This window comes from Hylobates moloch, unplaced genomic scaffold, assembly GCF_009828535.3.
Source record: "Hylobates moloch isolate HMO894 unplaced genomic scaffold, HMol_V3 SCAFFOLD_10, whole genome shotgun sequence".
In the NCBI taxonomy this organism is placed as follows: domain Eukaryota; kingdom Metazoa; phylum Chordata; class Mammalia; order Primates; family Hylobatidae; genus Hylobates; species Hylobates moloch.
In genome coordinates, this window is record NW_026652285.1 from 31,113,039 (window position 1) to 31,137,177 (window position 24,139).

The 24,139-nt window shown below is 56.3% G+C and overlaps 1 protein-coding gene across 10 annotated transcripts in view; it reads right to left on the reverse strand.

Annotated features, from left to right (window-relative positions):
• Positions 1 to 885: 885 nt before the first annotated feature.
• CNTFR (ciliary neurotrophic factor receptor) overlaps positions 886 to 24,139 on the reverse strand; it is a 38,218-nt gene continuing 14,964 nt past the window's right edge. For 6 of the 10 annotated variants that reach the window (XM_032164019.2, XM_032164022.2, XM_032164020.2 and 3 more), the window contains 7 exons: positions 17,774 to 17,858; positions 13,466 to 13,699; positions 6,678 to 6,795; positions 6,337 to 6,503; positions 5,066 to 5,229; positions 2,152 to 2,332; positions 1,610 to 1,782 (listed from right to left, as the gene is read on the reverse strand). In XM_032164019.2, coding sequence (XP_032019910.1) covers positions 1,610 to 1,782; positions 2,152 to 2,332; positions 5,066 to 5,229; positions 6,337 to 6,503; positions 6,678 to 6,795; positions 13,466 to 13,699; positions 17,774 to 17,858 — 1,122 coding nt within the window. Of the gene's footprint in view, positions 1,525 to 1,609; positions 1,783 to 2,151; positions 2,333 to 5,065; positions 5,230 to 6,336; positions 6,504 to 6,677; positions 6,796 to 13,465; positions 13,700 to 17,773; positions 17,859 to 24,139 lie in introns of those variants that run through there. The other 4 variants (XM_032164024.2, XM_032164023.2, XM_032164014.2 and 1 more) reach the window with 3 other exon arrangements.

Consider the following 24,139-nt stretch of genomic DNA (forward strand, 5'->3'; position numbering starts at 1 on the left):
GCCCCCAGGTCACATGGCCTGCCTACTTGGCCCCAGCCCTGGGCATTCCCAGCTGAGAAATGCCTGCTTATGCTCAGTAAGGTGGCTTCTATAAGTGGGGTCTGGACCTAAACAGGCCTGCGACAGCCAAGTGTCCTCCTCTGAGGAGAAGTCAGAGGGATCCTGGAGCCCCAGTTTGGGGACTGGAAGGGTGTGGGCAGTATCTGAGGCTGGACCAAAGACTGACCATCCTGTAAAGCCAAAGCCCCACCCTCTCCAGCTCCACACTGAGTCCTGACTCTAACCCAGCCCTGGGAGTAAGCCTTGTACTCTGTCATTCCAGTCCTGAAGCCCAGGTCCCGTCCCTGGTCACACTCCAAGCAGCCTCCTCCTTCAGGCAGCCCCCCTGCCTGCCCAGGCCCAGGACACTCTGTGCTCTGAGCCCTTGTGGCCTGGCTGAGCCCTAGGCCTGACCTTCTAGCACCCCTGGACTGTCTCTTGGATGGCAGGGATCACGCACTACCCCTGGCCCCAAGGATGAAGCCTGCCCCTCCCTTCTGCCATCTCTACCCCTGTGCACTGGGCTCAGGCCTGGGCACTCATGGAAGGCAGTTCTAGAGGTGACCCTTGAAAGGCTTCTGCCCCAGCCAAGACTTCGGCAGCCTCCAGGACTGACTGGATACCCCCCATGGGATCCCTTATTTCCCACAATTTTTCCCTGGCTGCAACCCTGTGCTCCAGGGAAGCCCTACCCCCCAAGAAGTAGACAACACTGTTACCAGATACACTGGCCTGAAAGCTGAACACCTCTCCCCACCTTCCCCAACCACAATTTCTTTCCAGCCCTGGATGGAGTGGGGTCCTTGGAAGAGGGGTACCCTCCCAAAGTGGGTCTGTTCCAAGGACTCATGAAATGGTGACGTTTAATGAGAACCCCCCACCCCCCCGACCCTGTATATACATCTATAAAAAATTCAAATACAGCAAGTTACCATTGAGTCAGACTAGAAGGGACTGACAGGGCATTAAATACTGTGGGATAGGAGCAGGGCCAGGGGAGGGGTGTACAAAACAGGGCAGAGGGGAGGGGACTGAAAAGTGTGGGTGCTGGGGGGAGGGGGATGGCTGGGCCCCCCCAGCATCAGGAGCTTATAATCTGATGGTGGCAACAGAGACCCTGGGATAGACAGGAGGCTGGGGCAGGAGGAGAAATCGGATGTGAGAGGCTCCCCTCACGTCCCCCAAGGGCTCCTGGGAGTCGCTGGCATTGGAGGGTCCAGCCCAAGGGGCCAGGGTGAGGGCGTCTTTGGTGGGTGGGTTAGCTGCATGGCCCACCTCCCCTGAGGGAGGAAGGAGGGCCAGCTTGGTGCGGCAGGGCTGGGGGGCGGCAGGCCCGGGCCTGCCGGGGTCTCCACAAATTGTGTCTGAAGAGAATGCAAAAGGTCCTCCTGCCCGTGTGCAAAATAGAAACCGGGGTCTGCAGGCTCAGCTCCGGCCTCCTGCTCCTCTGCAGGTGCTCTGCATGTCCTCATGGGGTGTCGGGCTCTGTAGAGACAGGCAGGGGTCTGTCAGGGAGGGGGCTGGAGTGGGGGTTCCCTCAGGCTCCCTCTGCCACCCAGCCTCACTCAACCTACCAGATCAAGAGACTGCTGGCAGTGGCGGCAGCGGCAGCCAGGGCCAGAGTGACGGGGACGCTGACCGAGAAGGGTGCATTGGGTCCCCCGCCGCTGCCCAGCTCCCCAGGGTCACAGATCTTCGTGGTAGGCGGGGGTGCCAGGGAGCTGGTGGTGCTGGTCGTGGTCTCTGGGGAACATGGGGGAAACTCAGGGCAAGGCCAGGGCTGGGGTCCCATCCAGATCTGGGGGCTCATAAGACATACCATTCTGCTTCCTGCATCAGACTGGTACTGCCTCCCCCATCAGACAGCCCTGCCTCCCCCATCAGGCAGATCCGGCTTCCCAAGGCTCACAGATAACCCCCCACACAATGACCCCTACCAAGGATGTCCAGATAGCAAGGACCAGGAATGGCAGGAGTTGGACAGACAGGCAGAAATGTGGTTACCCCCGGGAGCAGAGGCTGGAGGCAGCAGGGTAGAACCAGGCCACAGGTTCTACCACAGGCCTCCAGGACAGCAGAGCCAGGAGGCAGGGGCAGGAGGAGCAAGCTCACCCGCAGCCTGGGCCTCCGTGGTGAGGTGTCGCGGTTCCTCAGTCCAGGGTGTAGCGTGGGCGGCCACGCTCCAGTCACTCCATGTCCCGATCTCATTGTCCTTGGCTGCCACCTGGATAATGTACTCCTTCCCGGCGTAGGCATCTGTGATGGTGTGTGCTGTGCCGTCGGACAGCTCCACCTGCAGCCAGACCACGGGGTGGGGGTAAGGACACACCTGGGGGCCAGGAGGGTGTGTCCATGGTATTACCATGGCTTCTGGTCAGAGCCTGGGCTCCCAGATGCCCAAGGCACCTACCAGCCTGGCCCCAGCTGAGCCTCTCCTTAGGAAGGCCTCAGTGTGGTTATCACCCTGCTGGGGCGGAAAGGGGTGGCGGACAGCCCCTGGAGCTGCAGGGCGCAGGAGAGCTGCTCCATTTCCTCCTGGAGGCATCGCCACCCCACTCTCGCCCCGCTGGCCCCATCCTGCTGGTCTCCCCCAACCCTCCAGGCCAGCCTGCCTGTCCGGCGCCCCTTCCAGGCCCAGGCTGGGCTCTGGTTCATCTCAGCGGCACCCGCTGCCTCATTAAGCCGCCTCGTAAACAGGGGCAGCCGGCAGGGGCGGAGGAGGGGGCCGCTCTGGGCCACGTCTGGCTTCAGGGCTTTTTTGGTCCCTGTTCCAATCTTCCCCCCAGAAAACTGGGGTCTGGGCTATCTGACCTGACAGGCTGTGAGTGCATGCACACGTGTGTGTATGTGTCTGGACATGTGTGGTGGGTCCAAGTGGGGCAGGAATCCCCTCCAGTTCCTGCTCAGCCTGTGGTCCTGATACGGTGGTAAAGGTCAGGGTCATGGTGAGACACCTTTTGGGCCCAGACCCTGGGCTCAGTAAATCCTAATCTCAGCCCTGGAAGATCGGAGGGTCCCAAAGACCCTCTTCTCCTGGAGCCAGGGTCCCAGTTCCACCTCTGGCACCCCAGTCCCTTTCTGCTCGGCAAAGATACTCTCTGGCTGAGTAGCCCCGGCTCCTTCAGCTCTGTCTCCCTCCTGCCAGGATTAGACCACAGGCCTCCATGTCAGTCTCTCCCTACAGGGAGGGAGCCACGGGGAACAGATAAAATTGCCACCTCATTGTGGGCTCATGGTGGGCACCATACCTCTAGGAATGTGGCCCCCAGGAGGTCAGTGCTCTCCTCAGGGCCACATATCCTAGACCAGGATCCTTCTTGCTAGGTTATCAGTGATCCCTTCATCCTCCCTCTCAAGAGAAAGGCTTCTCAACTGGCAGGAACTCCCTAGTCACTGACATCGGCCTCCCCTGGGAGTCCTCCATGGTCTGCTGGAGCAGATGCCAGACACGCCCTCCAGGCCTCCCTGCCGAGTTAGGGCCAGGGCAGGAGCTGCAGGGAACCCATGCTGGGTCCCAGTACTTGCCTCCCTCTTGTCCATGCTGAGACAGCCCCTGCCCAGGGCCCATTCTTTTGCAATTCCTGGTCTGTATTTTCCTCCTGAAAATCCAAATGTTTTTCTCTGTTCTGCCCTTCTCGCCCCCTCCCAGTCATACACCTGCCTCTCCCCAAGGTCAAGGATTGGGGAGAACAGACTCTGTTCAGAGCAAAACTTCAGCTGAAAAGAACCATAAATCTAACCAACCCCAATGCCAGTGAGACACAGAATGGGGCTAGGATGCACTACAGGCCACGTGTGTTCTCGCCACAGAGCCTGCACACTTTGCTCTTCCCACCTCAGTGTGGGGGTCAGTTTTGCGCATGGTCTTGGCATGTTAGTCGCACACACGTATGGTATATGGTTCCTGCTGGGAGCCGCGTGTGTGTGCATGTTCCCGTGTGTGTGGTGGGCGGTGGGCCAGGTCCACTGCAAGGCGTGTGCGCTGCGACGCGCGGGGCTGCTGCCTGTAGCTCGTTAGCGGGGGAGGGGGGGCTTGTGAAACTAGACCCTGGTTATTAGCAATGCATTAGGCGCGGGCAGCTGGCCAGGCGGGAGGGACTTCGGACTCTGTCAGGGAACATGTGAGTGCATGAGCAGGCTTTGTGGGGGACAGGCACCCAGGAATCGAATTACACACTTTAAAGGCCTGACGGGATAGGGGCACGAGGAGCTGGAGTTGGAGCGTGGTAGATGAGGTGGGGGTACAAGTTGACCCCCAGGAACCAGCCTGGGTTGTCCCATGGAGCACTCTCCCAACCCCAGTCCTAGCCCACAGGCCTCATGGGCCACACAGAGTGCCCACGACCCTATGGGCCCAGGGCTCTCAAAGCAAGAGAACCCCAAGTCTGCCCCAGACCTCTGGCTGTTCCCCAGAGCTCTTGATCCAGACTGTGGTCTGACCCCATACTGACCCTTGTCCACTGCTTGGTTCCCAGCCAGGCTACCTTCCGACTCATAGCCTCAAGCTGACCCCTAAGCTGGGTCTGACTTTGGAGTCCGGATGCCAGTCAGGGCCTAAACTCACATGCTGGACCAGACTTGACCCCACTGCCTGATCCTGACCCCTTGGGCCCATCTGTGAGCCCTTGAGGACAGACACGTTCCTGTCCCTTGGGGCCAGCACAAGCCCAGAGCCTGGGCCAGAGTGTAAAGAGGGAGATGCCTGGTCAGGGCTGAAATCGAGGGAAGGAAAGGGCGCCTTGCCTGTCCTGCCCGCCATCTCCCTTCCTGCATTTCTTTCCACTACCCTGGGGAGCCACAAAAAGACATAGGTGTTCCCACTGCACGAACAGGGGTCACTGGGAACCCCTAAGGACACCTGCCTCAGTTCCATCCATTCTCCCAGGCCCACCTGTCCCTTTTCCCCGCAGAGAGCCTGATTCATCAGGTCTCACACTGGAGCTGCTGCCACGTGGGATATGGGTGCCACTCACTCCACCTGATTCTAACTCAGGCACCCAGGATCTTGGCAGGGCAGGGCACTCACATGCTGCCACTGGTCCAGGATGAGGGGTCGGTAGCGCAGAAAGAACTTGAGAGGAAAAGACTCAGGGTCAGGCCAGGTCGAGGGGGTCTGCCACGTCACCTCCAGCCGGCGAGGGTTGCTGGGCACTGGCCGGGCTACCACATTTTCTGGAGGATCAGGCTTCACTGTTCAGGAGACATAGCTTCGTTACTACACTAATCTCTGGCAACAACCCACTTTGTCAACTCCAGCCACCATGTTGACCTTCTCATATTGCCAGCCATTGTCATCGACATCATAGTCAGCATGCCTCTTCTCTGTTGTCAATTCTGATAACTACCATAGACAACTGTCTCATTAGTTCCAAGTCTGACATCCCCATCATCACCAATGACTGTCGCTACAGTCACTGTCACCAGCTCTTAATATCAACATCCCAAATTTCATCTCATCATCCCATCATCCCAACCCTATCCTCATACTGACCTGCATCCCAGTAACTAAGACAATATGATGCCTCCATAGTTACCACTGTCACCCCCACTGTTACCTGGATTACCCCCTCCTACACCAGCATCACATACTCCCCCAAGCCTGGTTTTTCACTTCAACTTTTCCAGTTCCAAACTAAGACCTGGGTCAAGGGTAAAAGACAGTCCACAGGTGTTGCAGATCTGGAGGTAGGCTGGGGATATCTGATGGGAGTGCCTAAGGGCCCAGCTTATGTAGAAATACTCTGGCTAGGGATCCAGCCACGGGGTCTGGGGAGAAGACAGGCTCAGGCAGAAGGTCTGGCTGGGGAGGGGGAATAGCAGGCAGAGAGCCTGCCTGGAACAGGGCAGGGGCAGGTAGAGGGTCTGGCTGGGATGGGGGGGTCAGGGGGAGGGCTGTATCTGTCCCAGTCCTGTCTCCTGTTCTGACACCTCATTCATCACAGGCCGTAAGGAAGCCATTAGAGTTGGGGTGGGGGGCGGTGGAGGCTGCAGCTGCAAAGGGTCTGGCCCAGCCTGCCCCCCCTTCCCCCTGCTGCATGTTCTGGGAGCCAGAAAAATGATCGGAAGAGCTGCTGGACAGGTCTCTCGGCCCTTCAGGTAAAGGACATTCACTTACACGTTCACAGGTGTATATGTCATGCATATATGTGCACATATATGTGCACTGTACATACCTGTGCAGAGGCATGTACATGCCATGTATACATGTGCATGCATGTGGACATCCCCACCAATGGCACACATCCACTTACATTCCCACTGGAGTAGGCAGCAGGTCCCCCCAACCGCCACACGTACCAATGGTGAACTCGTCAAAGGTGATAGCTGTGGCATTGTGGCCCAGGGCATTGCTGACACTTATGGAGACCTTGTACTTGATGGTGGAGAACAGGTGCATGTAGCGAATGTGGCAGCGGTTCTTGAGGGCTGGGTCCTTCTCACAGACCATAATTTTGGAGCCATGCCTGGGGAGAGGTGAGACCCAGGTACTGTTACCAACATCAAGGGTGAGGTGGGACAGAGGTTGAGGAAAGGTCAAGCCCAAGGCAGGGCTGGGGTATGGATGGAGGGCATGGTGGTGGGATGGGGGAGAGGTCAGAGGTCAGGGCTGGACCCGGGTCAGAGGCACAGCTACTCACAGCACAGTCACATTGAAGGTGTTGGGAATGTAGGTGGGGGTGGGCAGATGCCAGCTGCAGTAGAAGCCCTTGGGATAAGTGTTGGAGCGGCAGCTGAGCACAGGCTCCCGCGGCGGCACTGGGGGTGAGGACAGTATGGTCAGGGCATTCTTGGAGCTCCCAGTCCCCTGCACCGTATGGGGACAGGTGGGCCCCAGAGCCCCAGCTCTCCCCCCTCAACCCATCATCGATGCCAAAGTTGTGGGGGGGAGGCTGTCAGCGAGGGTCTGAGGCTTCCCAGGCCACAGAGAGCCAGATGTTTAATTAAAGAAAAACAAGGGCTGTGCGGACAGGGAACCCCCCCCTTCCACCTGCTCAATGGAGGCAGGAACCGTGGGGAGCAGGGGGCTGCGGGCCTCAACTCATCAATCACAGGATGGAGGTGATGTCTGGGGGAATCGGCCCCAGCCCCACATCTCCTGCCACTTTGTGTCCACTCCCAGAGGAATACTGTGCTGCAGAGACGAGGGGAGTCTTGAATGGGTCCTCCGACTGCTGGAGTATTGGGTGCACTTCCTAGAGAGGAGACACCCCAGACTTCCCTCAGTAGAGACGGAGACACAAGGACAGGCCTGGTGACTACACAGGAACAGCACTGGGCAGCTGTTTGTGTGCATATCTGTGTTTGTAGATGTCTGCATGCAGGGGTATACATGCTACATGCATGTCTCTATGTGACATGAATGAGTGACCGGGGATCGGTAGGAGCAGCTATGCGGATGTGTGTGAATCTGCATGTCTGTGTATGATTGTGTGTGCGTACGAGTGCCTGTTGAAAGGAAGCTGCTGTTCCCTTTGTGTGTACCTCACCCTAGTGCCAGCTCCCAGCATCTCCATCGCAGACCCTTTAAGAAGCCCTTTACATGGTAAGCAGCTGCCCTCACTCTGGAATAGGAAGGCCCAGAGAGGGATAAGGACCCCTCAAGGTCAGACAGTAAAGCCAGAGCTAAACCTTAAGACAGGGGTAACCCTATACACACACACTTGGGAAGTCCTTTCTGCTGTCTAGCCCGCACTCTTTTGCTGCCGTGAGCACTTAGCCCAGCTGTCCCACCCTCAGGCATTGGGTAAGGCGTGAGGACAGGCGGCTCAGGTTCCTGGAAGGAGGCAGCTTATGTGATCTGACCCAAGCAAGGAATGTCCGTCTGTGGCTCCAGGGACACTGACACCTCCCTCCTGTGCCTCCCCCCGCCCCCGCCCCCCGCCTGACAGGTGGACAGGAAATGGGAGGGGGGCAGCTTAATAAGCCAGGGACAGTGAAGGGGAGTGCATGTCTATGCTTGTAGAGTGGCCATGGTGACACAGGGGAACAGTGGGCTTCCATCCACAGTGTGCATGTGACTGTGAGTGACTCTGTGTGATTGCGTGTGCGTGTCCAGTATGTGTGATGCTGGGAGGGGCCTGGGGCAGAACCCCCAGGATCCAGATCTGGCTTTGCAGCAGAAGAGATGAGGGGGCAGAGGCATCAGGAGAACTCCAGGGCACCAGGTGGAGGGGGCAATGCTGTGGGCGGAGGCAGCTCCATTCCCCAGGCCTGTTGGGCAAAGCAGGGCCCAGCTGAGACCCCACAGGGCCAACCTGCGTTCTGCCTTCCACCGTCCGCCTCCCTTGGGAAGCCTTCGGGCCCTGCGTCCATCTCATGTTGTTCCATGTTCATCCTGTGTGCCTTTAGTATCTCTTCCCTGTCTGCCCATGGGTGCAGAACTCTGCCTGGGGGTGGGGTGGGGGGCGGCCAAGGACACAGGAAGTGCCTTCTGGGGGCCTGTTGGCCAGGCCAGAGTTGGCAGCCACCCCAGGAGGAAAGGACATTCCGAGGTCGGCCGGCCGAGAAGCCTCCACTCCCTGCTCCTGCCACCGCCCCCCTTACCCCCAGGAAGGGGAAGGGCGCTGGGGGTGGGGTGGGGATCAGAGTGTGCAGAGTCAGCTCCCTGCTGCCCGGGACTCCTCGGAGGGCAGAGCGGGCCACCGCACTGGACTCACAGGCCCCCACCCCCGGCCAGCCTCCCCACTGACCAGGCTCCTCCACTCCCCGACTGTCCTCTCCCCTCAGACCAGCGTCCCCTTCCAACCTCCCCCTCACGCCAGTTCCTCTCCCTGACTGGGGAGGTCACGGTGGGGTGGGGGTTGGGGGGCCGACTGGGGGCTTTGTCTGTCATCTGGCTACTCCTGCCTGGCCCTGGGCCCTGAGCAGGGAAGGGCTTGGGTTTCCTGACAGGGACCAGGTTTCTCAGAGGGAAAAGGAGGAAAGAAAAACAAAAGGAAGAAAAGGAGTGACTTGCTGCAGCTGGAGCCCAGCTGAGGGGCCGGGTGGGCGGAGGTGGGGGTGCTGTGAGATTGTAGGACAGTGTGGGATCAGGATGCCTGTTGTGAGTGTGTTGTGAGTTGGAGGAAAAGCTGTTTTTAAGACGCTGTGATTGCAAGGCTGTGTGTAACTGTGAGGCTCCGTGTGTGTGACTGTGAGACTCTGGGCAGTTGTGTAACTGTATGATGGGGGGCTGTGTGGGACTGGATGACTGTGTTTGCACATGACTCAGGGTGAGGCTGTTCAATCTCGAGACTGTCTCTATGTGCAAGGCTGTGTGGCCAAGGTACTCTGTTAGAGTGCCTGTAAATGTGCCATTGTGTCTGAACACAGTGACAGCTAGAGCTCATACATAAGGCAGTGCATATGTGATGGAGCATAGTGAGGCTGAATGTTATTTTGCAAACTGTGGGTGTGGGAGGGTGCCCGGAATTCCCAGCATGTTCACACGTATGAACTGAACACCGTGTGAGTGCATGTTAAAGAGAGTGTGTGAGCAAAAGCTCCTATGCACACAGGTCACAGTATCAGGCTCTGGGCATACAGGGCATCTGGGTTGCCCCTTGTGGGGGCTCTTGAGACACCCAAGTGACTGTCAGCCTGTGGCAGGGTGTCCCTGGGTCCCACGCGGGGCCGTGTGCGCGTGTGTATGCGTGCGTGTGCCCCCGCTGGCCCAGGGTTTGTTTGTTTTCCTCCTAATTGGCTTGTTTTTCCATGTCCAGCCCACCAAACCGCATGTTTTTCCTCTCATCTCGCCAGCCCGCCTGGGCTGGAGCCCCCGGCACGCATGAGGCCTGCCCGCCGGCCCAGAGAGGAGGAGGACAAGCTGCCCACACCCTAGGCCGGGCCAGATCAGGCAGGGTGGGGCAGGGTGACCCTTCCACTCCAGCCTTACCCATGCCCCACCCACACGCCGCCTCCTGCCTGGCACTCAAGGCTCAGGCCTGGCTCAGCCTTATCTCGTGGCATCCCTTGAGGCATTCCAACTTCTGGACTCCCAAATGCCCCGGCGACCTCCCACTTGTGATTTCTCCCCAGACATCTTCTTTGACCATAGCCCTCTCCTCACTCTTTCCTTTCCAGCCGAACAGGGCTGCAGGGAAAGGAGTGCTGAACCAGGGGATCCAGAGCTGCCATCCTAACCAATCAAATAAAAGTTTTAAAACAACTGGACAAGGAACTGTCCATTTAAAAATCATTTTAATCTCTGGTTTGTTTTAGCTTAAGATCAGAACGATACAGAATCAGCAGTGTCTTGTAAATAAAAAGATGCTACTAAAAGGAACACTGTGATCCTGCTTCCTAATGTGGGGGGCCTTCCGTCATCCTAGGGAGGAGAGGAGTCGTTAGGGCTCTGCTCGTGAGGATCCACTTGAGAGCAAGAAGGTGGATCAGGAGAAAGCAGTTCGGGGATTAGCCTGGTTAAGGAGACTTCCAACAGAATACTGTTAAGACCAAGTTCCCTTGTAAACAGAGACAAATTGCATGTGTTTAGGAAAAATATTAAATAATTTTTGGTTTGAATGACCCACAAATCGGGGTAACTCTGTCCTGTTCTCTGAGAGCTGACAGGAAGGATAATTTGATATTGAGTGTTGCCAAAGCCAGTCTCTTGTTACTAATATAAAGTGACTGAGACGATAATGATTAATATCCCCTATTCCTCTGACCAGGTCTTTAGAAGGAAATAATGCAGTGAGAGATAAGTACCTGAAACTAATGCTACAGCCAACTCATGGCCAGCCTTCCTCTGGCAGCAGGGCCTGGAGGGCAGTGAGCACTCTGTATAAAAGGTCTGGGCCCTGGTCACAAGAGGGCAGCTGTGGGCATGTCCTGTGGGTATAGACTATGGACATTACTTCAAGACCCAATTCCCCCCCAACGACCTCTCAAAGAAGATCACATCATCAGGAATGGGGGTCCAGGGTCATCAAGGCCCAGCCATCACAGCCAGGGCCCAGCCATCACAGCCAGGGCCCAGCCATCACAGCCAGTCTTGTCCATCCTGAGGACTTCTGGGACCCAAACTGAGAAGACAGGGATGTGGGTGACCGGTGCCAAGTTGGGTTCATCCTTTTTCCATGGCACTCAGTAAGTGGCCTTTTTCCCTCTGAAAGGGCCTGGGGCTAGGCTGAGTGCTCCACTTCTGAAGGACCCCATAGTGGGCCAAGGAGAATTCTGTTAGGCTGGTCCTGCATTTCTCAAGCTGGCCAACAGGGGTCACTCCACCCGTGGCTTGCAACTAAAATGTTGGGTTTTGAACGCCATCTCTTCAGTTTAGACACGTTAAACAATAACCAAAAAAAGGCCTTCCCATGGGGAAAGGTACATTCCCACCAAAATACATTTTCACACCTCTTTAAGCCCTACTGGTGGGTGTTTTTGTGGAAGACCCTGAACAACCTTTCAGCCTAACATTTTACATGGCGTTCTACACCAGTCTTCTGACAGCGAGGCAAGTGTCTGCTCCCAGATCCCTTAAACATCTCCTAGGTAGCTTCTAGGGAATAAGGAGACGATTTTTGGGCAGTGGGGTGAACCATACCCAAATAAAATGAGGCCAGAGGAGCTTGAATCATTGGCTCAGGAGAAAAGAAATGAAGAAATGGAACTATGTTCAGAGTATTCACTCTGTTGGTGGGTGCCTCCAGCTGGGATCTGGATGCCTGCCCACCTCACCCTCAGCAATGGTGATGGCCTTGTCATTCTGACTTCTCCCTCTTCCAAATCACACTCACCTGGTCTTCCCTCTACCTTCTTGCTGGCTCCTTCTTATTTCTTTTTGTGGCTCATTTCCCTCCATCGACCTCTTTAAATGCTGATGGTCTTTAGGGCTCAATTCTGGGTCCTCTTCTCTCTTCACTCCACGATCTCTCCCTTGGCCATCTCACACCATCCCATGGCCTTAATGCTGACAACCCCCCACACATATCCATCTCCAGCAGAGGCCTCTCTCCGAATCCCAGACGCTCAGACCCACTGGTTACTAGCCATCAACTCCCGGTTGTCCTCCAAGGATCCCACTGAACAGGTCTGCAGCAGATGTCTAGGGAGCCGCAGATCCCTTGCCCATACTATTAATACTTCTCACTCCCAAATTCTGCAGTTATTTGCCTAAGCGCTTTCTTTTGCTTTGCCTGCTGGGACATCAGGGCAAAAGTGCTGGGGAATCAAAGCCTCCCTCCCACCCCAGGTGAATCTCTCAACCACTGATGGGCAGGCGCTAGTGTAGACACATCCCAGCTCCCTCACCCTCAGGCAGGGCAACTTAGGTGCATGTTCTGCATCTGCACCTTCGGTGGTTAATGTCAGTCGCCAAGAGGCAATGTCTGGATAACTCACTCTTTATTGACTAACTTAACTTCCTTTTTCTGTGTCACTTTCCCATTCCTTCATGGTATTTCCTTCACCTGCCAAATAAACCGCTTGCATAAGAATTCTCATCTTGGGATCTGATTCTAGGGAAACCCAAACTAAGACACTGTTCAAGCAGCACACATTATCTTTTCCTTCCGTTTTCTTCCTGTTGCAGTCATGGATCCCTCCAGCTGTCTTGACTCCTCCCACCCTCTACTCTCCTGTCCTTCCCACCTCCAATCTAGCACCAATTCCTCGACATCCAACTGCCCCTTCTCAGCTTCCCCAGCTCCATGCCCTGGTCCCAGGTCCTCATCCTCTCTCCTGCATCCAGTAATAGTCTCCTTCCTACCTTGGTTTTTCTCCATCCAACCTGCCTCCTTCCACTCAGAGTGATCTTTTAAGAACATGACCCAGAAGATGTCACTGCCCAGCTTCCAGGATCATGATCTGTCCCCCTGTCCCTTCCTTCAGCTCCCTCTCCACATCAACACCAGCCCAAGTGGCCTTTACATGCCCTCCCAGCCACTGAGGCCTACAGTCACACCCAGCTCTCTGCCAGAAATGATGTTTCAATGCATCTTCTAAATCACCATTCGCTTCCCAAGTCTCCATTCGCTTCCCACTCCAGGACGCCTTCCTCCTTCCCTGGGGCCTCCTGGAGCGCCTTGCCTATACCTGTATAACCACATATCCCACTTCCCTCCCTGAGGCCCTCTGACTAGCCCTTGTGGGAGCAGACACAGTGAGGCTCCTCCAGCTCAGATCCGTGACCTGAGGGTCTCTCCCCACTCATGTCCCAGGTGAGCCATGCCTTACCAGCTCTCTGTCTATGTTGTCAGAAGGAATAGGGTTTTAGGATACCCAAGGGGGTGGGATCTGTGGGCAAATTGTCTAGGGGTCTGGACTCAGTGGGAAAGACTGGGCTCAGAGGCCAGAAGAGCGGACCAGGACAAAATCAGAGGGCAAGGGTCAGGCTGTAGCTCTCCCTTCTCCGTGTCCCCCTAACAGGAAGGGGACTTGATCTGGGCTAGGAGTCTGGGTCTCAAGGAAGGTGGGAGGCTGGATGAGGGGTGGGGGCAACACTTACAGCCCACATGCAGCAGGACTTGGTGGCGCAGGTGCCAGGAGTCACGGTGGAAGCAGGCGTAGAGGCCACTGTGGCCCAGTTCCAGGCCACGGAGCACTAGCTGAGAGCCATTCAGCAGGTCAGGGGCCAGGTCTGTCCCATTTACCCGCCACGTCACCGCGGCATCCCAGTTTGCTGTCCCACATGGCAGTGTCACATCAGAGCCCAGGCGCTCGTACTGCACATGGGGTGCCTCTGTGGGGCGGGGGGCACAGGGCAAAAGTCACAGGTCACAGCCCTGCCCAGCACCCCCAGGCGAATGTGCTCAGGCAAGAGCCTGTGAGGATGTATGAGTGAGGACGAGAAGCTCGATGTCTGTGTGAGTGGGGAGATGGAGAGTGTTCAAAGCTCCTCTATGCCTGTGCAAGTGTATGGGTATGAGTGTCTCCAAATGTGTATGTGAGTGTGCATGTACAGGGGCTAGGTATGTGAATGGGCGATCTTCTGTGTGTGTGTGTGTTTGCATGTGACAGAGAGTTTGCATAGTGCTGAGAGGGATCAGTTCTCAGAGAAAACCCAGTTCCTCTCCAGTCCCTGGGTTTTTTAAAGTTTCCTGACCTCCATGACCCTGATCTCTTGCCACCCACAGGCCCAGCCCAGTCACTGACGTCCATTATTACCCAGGCAAGCTGGCACTGAGGAGCCCCACTCCTGGACTCCTTTTTCTGTCTCCCTATCTCTTTCTCTTCCCCACCCCATCCTTGTCTCTTTCTGTCCTGTCTCTATCCCCACCTCCCCCATCTTTCTTCCTGTCTCTCTCCCTTTCCTCTGCCTTCCCAGCCTGCCACCCCACAACAACCCACCCCTCAGCCATCCAGGGCTCAGGCAGCAGCAGGAGAAGGGAGAATGGGCAGTAGGGAACTCCTGGCAGCTGTCAAGTTCACAAGGCAGGAACTACTTAGGGCAGGTTGGGGGCTTGCGGGGTGCGGTGCTGCTGGGATGGAGCGAGCACTGTGATCATTCCTCTCCTGCCCCCAGGAGCGGCCTGTCAGAGCCAAAAGCAAATCCCAGCCCTGCCTTCAGCAACTCAGGCATGATGGACGGAGCCCAGGAGACTGGAAATGGAAGGGTGGAGGCGAGCACCTGTCGACAGGCAGTGCGAAGTGGGGGAAGCGAGCAGGGCAGAGAGGCAGATTTAAGACGCAGGCACACAGAGATAGGGAGATGGGAATCTCAGGACACCCCCTTCTCATCCTACCCCGAGCCTGAGGGACAGACACTTCCCAGGTCTTGGCCAGATCTGTGGAGTGAGGGTAGGAGAGGAGAAGGGAAGGGGGAGAGGGCAGCAGTTGGGGTGGGGGGCTGCGGGATCCCTCGTTAACACTCGCTTACATCTCCCCTCCAGAGAGCCACCCTGCTGAGTTGGGGGATTTTCAGAGGCAATTCCTGTTAACAAGCCAATTAAGTTGGGCCAGTGGCCTCTTAATTAGACTTGTTAACACTACCAAGACTGCAGGGGTGTAGGGATCCCCCTTGGACCCACTGGCCGCCCCCTCTCCCCATTGCAGCCCCCTCCTCAGCCCTGCTTTGCTCTGCGCTGGAATATCTGTCCCGGTTTGCTGCCTCTGTCGTCCTTGCTGTGCCAGGGTCTCTCTGTGACTCCAGGTCTCTCTCCCTCGCTGCCTATCTCTATCCTGCCCCTCTCTGAGCCTCTCTGAGTCTCTCTGTCCCTGTCAGCGAAGAAGGAAGCAGGAAACCCAGCCAGCCCTGACCACTCGTCTGTGGAGCCTGGGACCAGCCGAACAGAGGATGAACGGGCGGAAGGGCGGTGGCTGGGGGCCTTGGAGGCCACAGCTGTGAGGCTGGACCAGACACTAAACAGGGGCCTCCCCCTGACCAGAGGCCCAGTGTCCAAGACTCTGGCCACTGAGCCCCCCCAACAGTCCACCAGCTCCAGCCACTGAGCCCCCCTCCAGCCTCCCTTCCAAAAACCTGGAGCTTCCAGGAAACATGCCAAGCCCCTTTCTCTGCACCCCCTAGCAGAGACTTTGCATCCAGCTGCCTGAGGAGGAGGCTGAAAACTGACCTTTGGGGAGGGGGCGTGGCCATCATGGTCCCAGCAGCAACACATCAACACTGACCAGGCAGCTCAATGCTAACATGGACCCAGTGTGGCCTTAATCCTGGGGAGCAGGTACAGCCACCACACGAGGACACAGCGACCGAACAACACGTTAAATACAATGGCTATGGGATAACACCTCCCCACCACACCTTGTCTGCTGCACAAAAAAAGTAGAAACACAACCTGACAATAATGACAAACCGATGATGTAAGGGCAGGGCAGGATGAAAAAATGACAACACAATGGCAGAAGACAACGACAGGCCACGTGGAGAGGTGGAGGGGTAAGAGGACATGACAAGCACACAGTGTCACAACTGCTACAATAACACAACAATGGCAATACATGCAGCCATGCAACTGCTCCAAAGATGGCAGTGATTTAATCTTTTGTCTCTGGACAGCTCTGCTCCCGCCCCGTGGGTGCCCCTACTGATGTGCTGTCCATTTCAGAAATTAAATCAAGCAGCAGGGGGAGGATGGGGTTCTTGGCCCTGATGCGGTGACAAATGCTCCAAAGGAATCAGCTGTGAAAAGGTTGTTAGAAGCCAGGATGAGAGACAGAGACAGGATGAGGTCATGGACATGGAGAACACAGAGGGACAGAGCTGACGGCTCCCTCACACCTGCACACACAGGCTCACAGGGGGACCACATGCCAGAAACAGTCCCCCCGGGCATCCTAAAGCAACTTCACTTTGCCACACACACAGGAACAAGGGCAGTCACCCCTAAAGAAGAAGGACATGCAGGACAGTCATCCACAAGGCCACAGTCACACACAAGTTCAGTCACACAGGGACACTGTCTCACTTCAGGGATGGTAACACCTGATACGAGATCACATGTACACGTACAAGAAGGGCACCATCACCTGGAGACACAGCCGTTATGCCCAGGGACACAGGGAGACAATTTAATACAAACACACAGAGAGAAACAGAGAGATACAATTACATGTGGGGTACAGTCTCAAACGCAAGGATACAGCCCCACAAAGGGGATGCAGACAGGCAATGTGACATAGACAGACAATGTCACATGTGAGGAACAGCCCACAAGGATACAGCCACATGGAGAAATGCACTCAAACAGGGACACACTCTCACCCTCACAAGAACACAGTTTCACACTCTCAGAGAGGTGGCCTTTTGTCCAGGACCATGGGGGCACAAGGTAGAGACCACTGGCAGGCCCTAGGGATGCCCAGTCAATGCCCCTGGGGCTGGCCAGGATCTCTCTGGGTCTCACTGTTGATCTCATAAAGAAGAGGCCATATAAGCCTCGACTCACTACCCACAGCCTTGAGGGTGGCAGAGCCCAGCCACCAGGGTCTGCTCCATGCCTGCTCCCTGGAGAGGCCCTCACCCTCTCTGCTTTCACCCAACCCAACTGACACGGAGTAGGAGGTGGGAATCATGCAGGCTGGGAGCTTAGGGAGTCTCGTTCAAGGTGAGTTTTGAGTTCAGACCTTGGGCTGATGTTGCTGTTTGGGGTGCTGCCTCAAGTGCAGTAGAGGGGCAGGTGGTCAAGTTAAGAGGGCCTCTGTTTCTCCCCGCAGGGACACGGCTCCTTGTCCTGTGGGCTGTGGGCAGGCCTTGCCCCTCACTGGAGAAATAGGTAAAGGGAGGGCAGGGAGGCTGCCAATGGCCGAGCCCTGAGTTGTCCCTCCCCCGTGTGGCCATTCCCGCTGATTAACCTGTCCCTTCCTTAGTGTACTGGCTCTCTCCCGCATGTTAGCCTGTCCCCTCATCTCATTCTCAGTCCACCTTCTCTGTCCCCATCCTCCTTCTGGGATGAAGCTGAGGGTAGAAGGTGACCTGCAGTCTTGCCCACTGTCTCCAATCAGTGCCTCCAACTGCACCCCCACAAATCTCTGAGAGATCCCCTTTCACCCAGATACAATATACAGGTCCTGCCCCAGCCTCCCCCGTCAACTCCCATCCCACCTGCCTGTACCCTATGCCACCCTAGTAAGAAGACAGATCATCTCAAGCCAGAGACACCATCAGCATTCGACCACCCAAGTGTGAGTGTGGAGGACTGTGCATATCAGTGTCACATGACTCCATGTCCCTCTGGGTGGTCATGTGTGACAATGCCAGTGTGTGACTCTTGGGTGGTGTCAGGATGCAGCTATGCCAGTGAGGGTTCATGCCCAGCTCTGACAGGGGGGTCAGCAGGTGGCCCCCGTGAGCACTCACCCTGTGGACTGTGTCTCTGGGCGTAGACAACTGCGGCGGCGGCAGCAAGCACAGCACAGCAGGCCCACGGGACAGGAGCAGCCATCTGTTGGGAGAAACCGGGGTGGGGGAGGGGACAGCATCAGCCCAGACAGGACTGTCCTGGGAAGCCCCTCCTGTTCTCAGGCAAGACTGGGAAATCCCAGCCCTAGGGCCAGAGCATCTTGACCCCAAAATGCCCTTCTTAATGGGGCTCAAGATCTTCTTTCAGGCAACAGAAAGCAACAATATTGGCATCTGTAGGCAAAGGTTTGCTAAGATGGTAGAAGGCAACCTATGGTGGTTTGCTGTTCAATAAGACTGCTGGCTACACAATGTTGTCAACCGCAAATGAGTTATAGAATATTGGTAATGCCAGGGCCATTTTTCTTAAAAAAAAAAAAAAAAAAAACTTTACTGGTGAGGTTAGCTAATTAGCTATAAACATCATAAACTGAAAGCGTAATGTTTTAACTTAATTGGAGGTCTGTACTTCTTCAGATTGCCTTGAATGGAAGGCCCCCTGCTGTGCTCCTGGGGAGAGAGCCTGAAACCTGGATGCTCGGGAGCCCTTCAGATCCGTCATCTGTCCCCGACACCCCTACGGCGAGCCTTGCCACTGGGCCCTGAGAAGCTCAGAGCAGTCGAGTCAGGGCAGTGGGACATGACCCAGGTCAGATGTGGCTTTTCCGTAATTGTACACCAATGATCAAGAGAAAATGAAGGATTTTAATATGTAAGTCCTTGTCAGGGACCCTGGCCCACCCTTGACCCCAGCTATGTGCCCCTAGGAGCCTGGGACCCCAGCCCAGTAGGTGTGCATCAGTGTCCACATGCACCCATGCAAGTATACAGGATGCACTCAGGACATGGCCCCAGAAGCCAGGATGGATCCCGTGCCCCCCAATCTGGTGTCCTGCTTCCTGAGATGAGTCCAACTATTCTCTCCCCCTCCCCCAGCACACACCTACACTTGATGGCAGGGAAATAATTATTTCCTGCAGAATGGGCTGCAAATGTAACAAACCCCCTGACCTTCAGTCTGAGGAGAGAGAACTATCAACCACACAGAAGCAAAGATCCAGAGAAATACCGAGGGATGCTACCAGACACTCAACCAGGGCCACTCTCCGAGATTCCAGCCAGTCACACAGCAAAGATGCTGGCCAGGGACACTGCCCCAAACCACCAGACAGAACCCCAAAGAAACAGCTCCACACACAGTGGAAGATACACCAGAGACTGTTAGAAGGACCATCAGACAAAGCCAAAGAGACAGGTAGATGAAACCAGATAACCAGCCAGAGAGGTGGTCAGAGAACAGCGACACAATCAAAGGACCCACCAGAAACACTGTAAAGGACTCAGCTAGACCCAGGCAGATACACTGCCGAAGGACGAGCAAGGAGCACAGGCAGCGAAGCCGTCGGCGACAAAGCCGGAGAGCTAAGACACTGTCAGAAACAGTGCCAGAGAAACCGTCTGACACACAAGCAGAGAAATACCAGAGAAACTGATAGACACAAACAGGCGTACACCCAGAAAAACAGCTTGAGAAAAGAGCCAGAGCCACAGCCAGATGCTCAGTCAGGAAGTATCCACACCACTCCAAACACTGCCAGAGACACTGTCAGACACACAGTCAGACACACTGCCAGAGACACTGTTAGAAAGACTGCCAGAGAAACAGCCAGACACACAGCCAGAGAAACTGACAGAGACGCAGTGCCAGATACACCCCGAGAAAGTGCCAGAGACTCAGCTCCAGACAGTGCAGACATAGCATAGCAGAGACAAATGTGGGTATCAGCCTGAAGCAGCTGCGGAGAGGCTGGAGAGCAATGGACTTCCTGGGGCTTCCTGTGGGAGAGGGCTCCTGCCTGCCTTTTGCTACCCTTGACCCTCTCCAGGAAAGTCCCCTCCTCTGAGCCTGCTTTTCCTTTCCTCCCTGTCACAGCCACAGGTGCCCTGACTGCCCCTCCCTGGCACAGCAAATCTCTCTGTGTCCTAAGTGGCCCCAGCTACCCTTTGTGCATCAGTGACTCCTGGAGCCTTAGCTACCACTTGGCCTGGCTCCTTCTGACCCTCAGCCCCTCACCACTCTTCAGCTACTCCTCAGGCCTAGGAGGTTAAGACAATGGCCAAAGTTACAGAGCCAGCAAGCGGTGGAGCCAGGAAATGAACCCAGGACTGCCTGAATTCAGAGCTGATGTAAGAAAGAGAAAATGAGACCAGCAGCCAGAGGCCTACCTGGTTCCCCGACCTCAGCCCTGGCCAGTCGCCCTCAGACCCTCCCCCACTGCCTCTGCCATCTGTCCATGTCTTTCTCCTCACAGCCAGGAAGATCCTTCGCCTCGGTGCCAGGCCCACTGCCCACCACATGGGAGCAGGAACCAGGGCACGGGCAGGCAGAAGAGCAGGCGGAGCGGCTGAGGTTAGATCCAAGGATGGGAGTGTTCAGGGAGAGGAAGAATGGGTGGCCTCTACTCCCAGCTCCCTCCTGGTCCACACAAGCACACACTCCCACGTGCATGCGTGCACGCGTGCGCGCGCGCGCGCGCACACACACACACACACACACTCTCACACACTCAGGCCCCCGCAGGGGGAGGGGTGGCTTCTTCATCAAAGTCGCCTCCATCAGCCCGATGAGTTACTGTAAGGGCCGGGCCCTGGGCCAACGGGGCTGCAGCCACGGGAGATGGGCGCTGCTGAGAGTGAGTGCTGCAGAGTGGGGGTGGGGTGCCAAGACAGACACTGCAGGGTTGGGGGCACCCAGAAAAGGGAGAGATTCAGGGAGGGGAAACAAGAGGCAGGGAGAGAGGAGGAGCTCTGAGTGGAGACCCAGAGGGATAAGGAGAGGCTGAGATAGGAAGAAATAGAAGAGACGCAGGGGGAAAGATGGGGTACATAGGAGATGGGCAGAGACTCAAGGGCAGAGGGAGAGGCAGATCCAGAGAGAAGAGAGGAGACCCCTGGCAGGGTGTCTGCCCACCCTAGAGCATCTCTGTGGCCTGCCCAGCTCCTCTAGCACAAAGGAGGATGGGATGGTGGTCAATGCGATGTGAGGCAAGAAAAGGGCCTTCCTGGAGGCTGGAAGGATTCTTGCTGGGGATCTAGGACTCTAACCCCTAGGGTACAAGGGTAAAACCCCATCCCTGCCCCTGCCCCTGCCCCTGCAGATCCAGAAAGCCCCAGGCCAGTTTCACTTCCCCCTTTCCTCAGACTCCCAACTGGGCCCACTGCCCAGGTCGGGAGGCTGAGGCCAGAGGCATCCAGGACACACCTCCATCCTGCCCTGGCCCACTCTAGGCCACCCATCCCAGGGCAAAGAGCATCTTTCCTGGGAATTTTCCAAGTCCACACCCCATGGCTCTGAGATAGATTTGCAGGATAAATCCCATAGAGCCCCAGATAAGGGCTATGCAAATTAGCCCAGGATTCCTATCAGCCCCTCAAAGAGGTCAGCCCCAGAATGAGGAGGGAACAGAGGGGGTACCCCATAAGCAAGAAAGGAGCCCAGCGCCCAGAAGTCCCTGAGTCCCTTGTCAGCACAAGGGTCCCTGCACCTCTCCCAGCACAGAACCCCAGTGTCATCATTACTCCCACACTAAGAGTCAAATTCTGGGGCCCCAACTTACTGCCATTGTCCCACTATGGCACAAAGACACCATTACACAATGATAACAACATCCATTGAAAATGACACAGTTGTACCGTTGACAATGACACACAGGGATGTTGACAGTCACCACAATGACAATAATGCAGTGAGTGATAGTCACATACATTGACACCAACAAACAGGGCAATGATACCGGTTGACACTGACACAGTCACAGTGACGGTAACCTCAGAATCAAAGATGCAATGAGACTCAGTCACATAGAGTAACACTGACGGTGACATCAACACAGTGACACAGTGATGTTGATAGACTCAGTAACAGTCTCACAAAATGATACTAGTCCACAGCAATACTGGCAGCCCTGGAGTTTGACAGCCGCCATCAGTAACAAACGGACACAGTGACAGGCTCCAGGACAGGAACCCTTATTACCCAGTTTAAGAATCTGGTTTAGGACCCAAGACCCAGGAACCATCTTGCCAGTCCCAGCAATGTTCCGGTTGCCCTGTACCCCTCCCCTCACCCCATGCCCAACTGAGGGCAGAACCTGGGGGAAGGAGGTGTGAGTTTTGGAAAGCCTCTATTTATCCCTGCAGAATCACAGCAGTTTAGACTGTAGAAGGCCAACCCTGGGGAAGCCCTGCCACCATCAGGTCAGGGTGGGGGATAATAAGCACCACTAACTGCATCTCAGCTATAATTGTGTGTGCGTGTTGATCTGTAATAGTGTGTTGTGAACTTCAGGGTTTGGGTTGCTGTGGGCACGCTGAGGGTCAGGTAGGCTCAGTCTGGCCTGGACAATGAATGATCGGGGGGCCTCAAAGCAAGGTTACTATTCCAACTCCGAGGCAGGGAATTGAAATCCAGAGAAGGTCACCGGGATGGACTCCCCCCATTGCCAGGGATCAGTGTGGGTTCAGAACATCCATCTGAGGAAGGGCATCCGGCCCAGCACAGAGCAGAGGGGACTCCCCACAGCTTCCAGTCCCCACTCTGACTCCCATAGCCCAGACTCCAGAATCCCACAGTGAGGGGAAAAGGCACCTTTTATCCTGGAGCCTCATCTCCTTCACCTCTCCCCACAGCAGCCTAGAGGGCCCATCTCAGGAATGAGGCAAGAATGCAGGACGCAGCATGGACTCACTGATTCAAACGCCTGGGGACTCTAGAAGCCTCAGACCTGCAGAGGAATTAGGTTGGAGCAGGAAAGAGAGATATATAGACTTGGAGATGGAGAAGGAAATGAGAGACAGAGTGGGGGCAAAGACAGGGACAAGGACATGGTGGGCAGGGAGGAACAGTACTGGCTGAGGGGGAGCCTGGAAGAGACAGTCAGGGCAGGCGGGAAGCTCCAGGACAGGGAGGAGGGGCTGAGGCTGGGAGGCCCCCAGATCCCACCAGGCCTAGGCAGCCTGGACAGCGTGGGCGGTGGGGGCGGGGGCAGAGGCCTGAGCGGTCCAGAGGCTTGGGGGGTGGGGGGACCAGGCCAAGGAGGGAGGCCTGGCCCCTGGCAGCTGGCCCGGCAGGCCCCTCACCAGGGAGAGGCGGGCCTAGGTCAGGGGCCAGCTCGTGGGCTGGGGCCGGCTGGCCATGGGCGGGCAGGTTCCCACTCCCTATGGTGTTTCTCCCTCCTGTCTCTGAATCTCTGATCTCTAGCCCCTTCTCTTTTCCCTCCTCTCTGAATCCAGACCTACCTCTCCTCTCAGCTCTCTCAGTGACCCCACCTCAAGTGGCATAGGGCTCCAAACTGTGCCTGGGTTCAGGATTCAAGCTTTACTTCCTCCTGGGCTACCATGTCCCCACCCACGCCAGGGGCAAGCCTCAGTCCTCAGGAGAAATGACCCTACCCAAGCTTAGGCCCTGTCCTCCTCCTCAGAAGGGGGCAAGATAAGCCAAGCACCAGTAGGAGGGGGCCAAGAGGGAGGCAGGGGGAGCGGTCCCCCAGCTCTCGACGCTGGCTGAGGCTGTGGAAAAGGAGGCGGCCCAATTGAGTGAGTTGGGGGGGTTGGTATCCGCACCTGCTGTTGTGACCTCCACAGCCGGAGATGGGGGCCTGGAGGGGACAAGATTCCGATGGATTTTGGCAGCGGCCTGGACTCTGAGTGCTCAAAACCCCCATTCCCAGCCTCTTGCACCGTGGGGACCCTGAGATCAGCATGTGCGTGCCCTGCTGCACGTGTGTGCGGGCGTGTTGTTGGGGGAGCCTGGGGCCCTCCCATGATGGGCCTGGCTGGGCAGCTGGGGAGGCATCCTGGGGAGATGGGAATCTGTCACCAGCCTGTGCCCACATGTGGAGGCCCACTTGGGGCCCTGCATGCTGCCTGATGACCTGGGCATTGGGCTTGTATATGCACATACATGCAGGCCTGTGCTTAAGTAGCCCTCTAGATGCAGAAGGCCTGGGCTTTCACCCTCGAAAGTCATCTGGTCCAGCCCCCTGCCTCTTGAATGGAGAGGAGGGGCGGGCAGATAAGTTCATAACCTCCCTTTGGACACATAGGCTCTGGAGAGCTTCACAGAACCTGAGGTACTGGTGCCAAATCCCCCAGCCCCTAACCCCAGTCCAGTCTCTTCTGACTTCCAGAAGAATCAGGAAGCCCCCTCCACCCAGGAAAGGCACAGACAGCAGTCAGGTTAAGTCTGTGGGGAGCGGGGTGCTGCTCCTCTTGTAGGGACAGAATGCTGCAGCATGTTAGACAGTTGGAAGAACTCAATGAAAG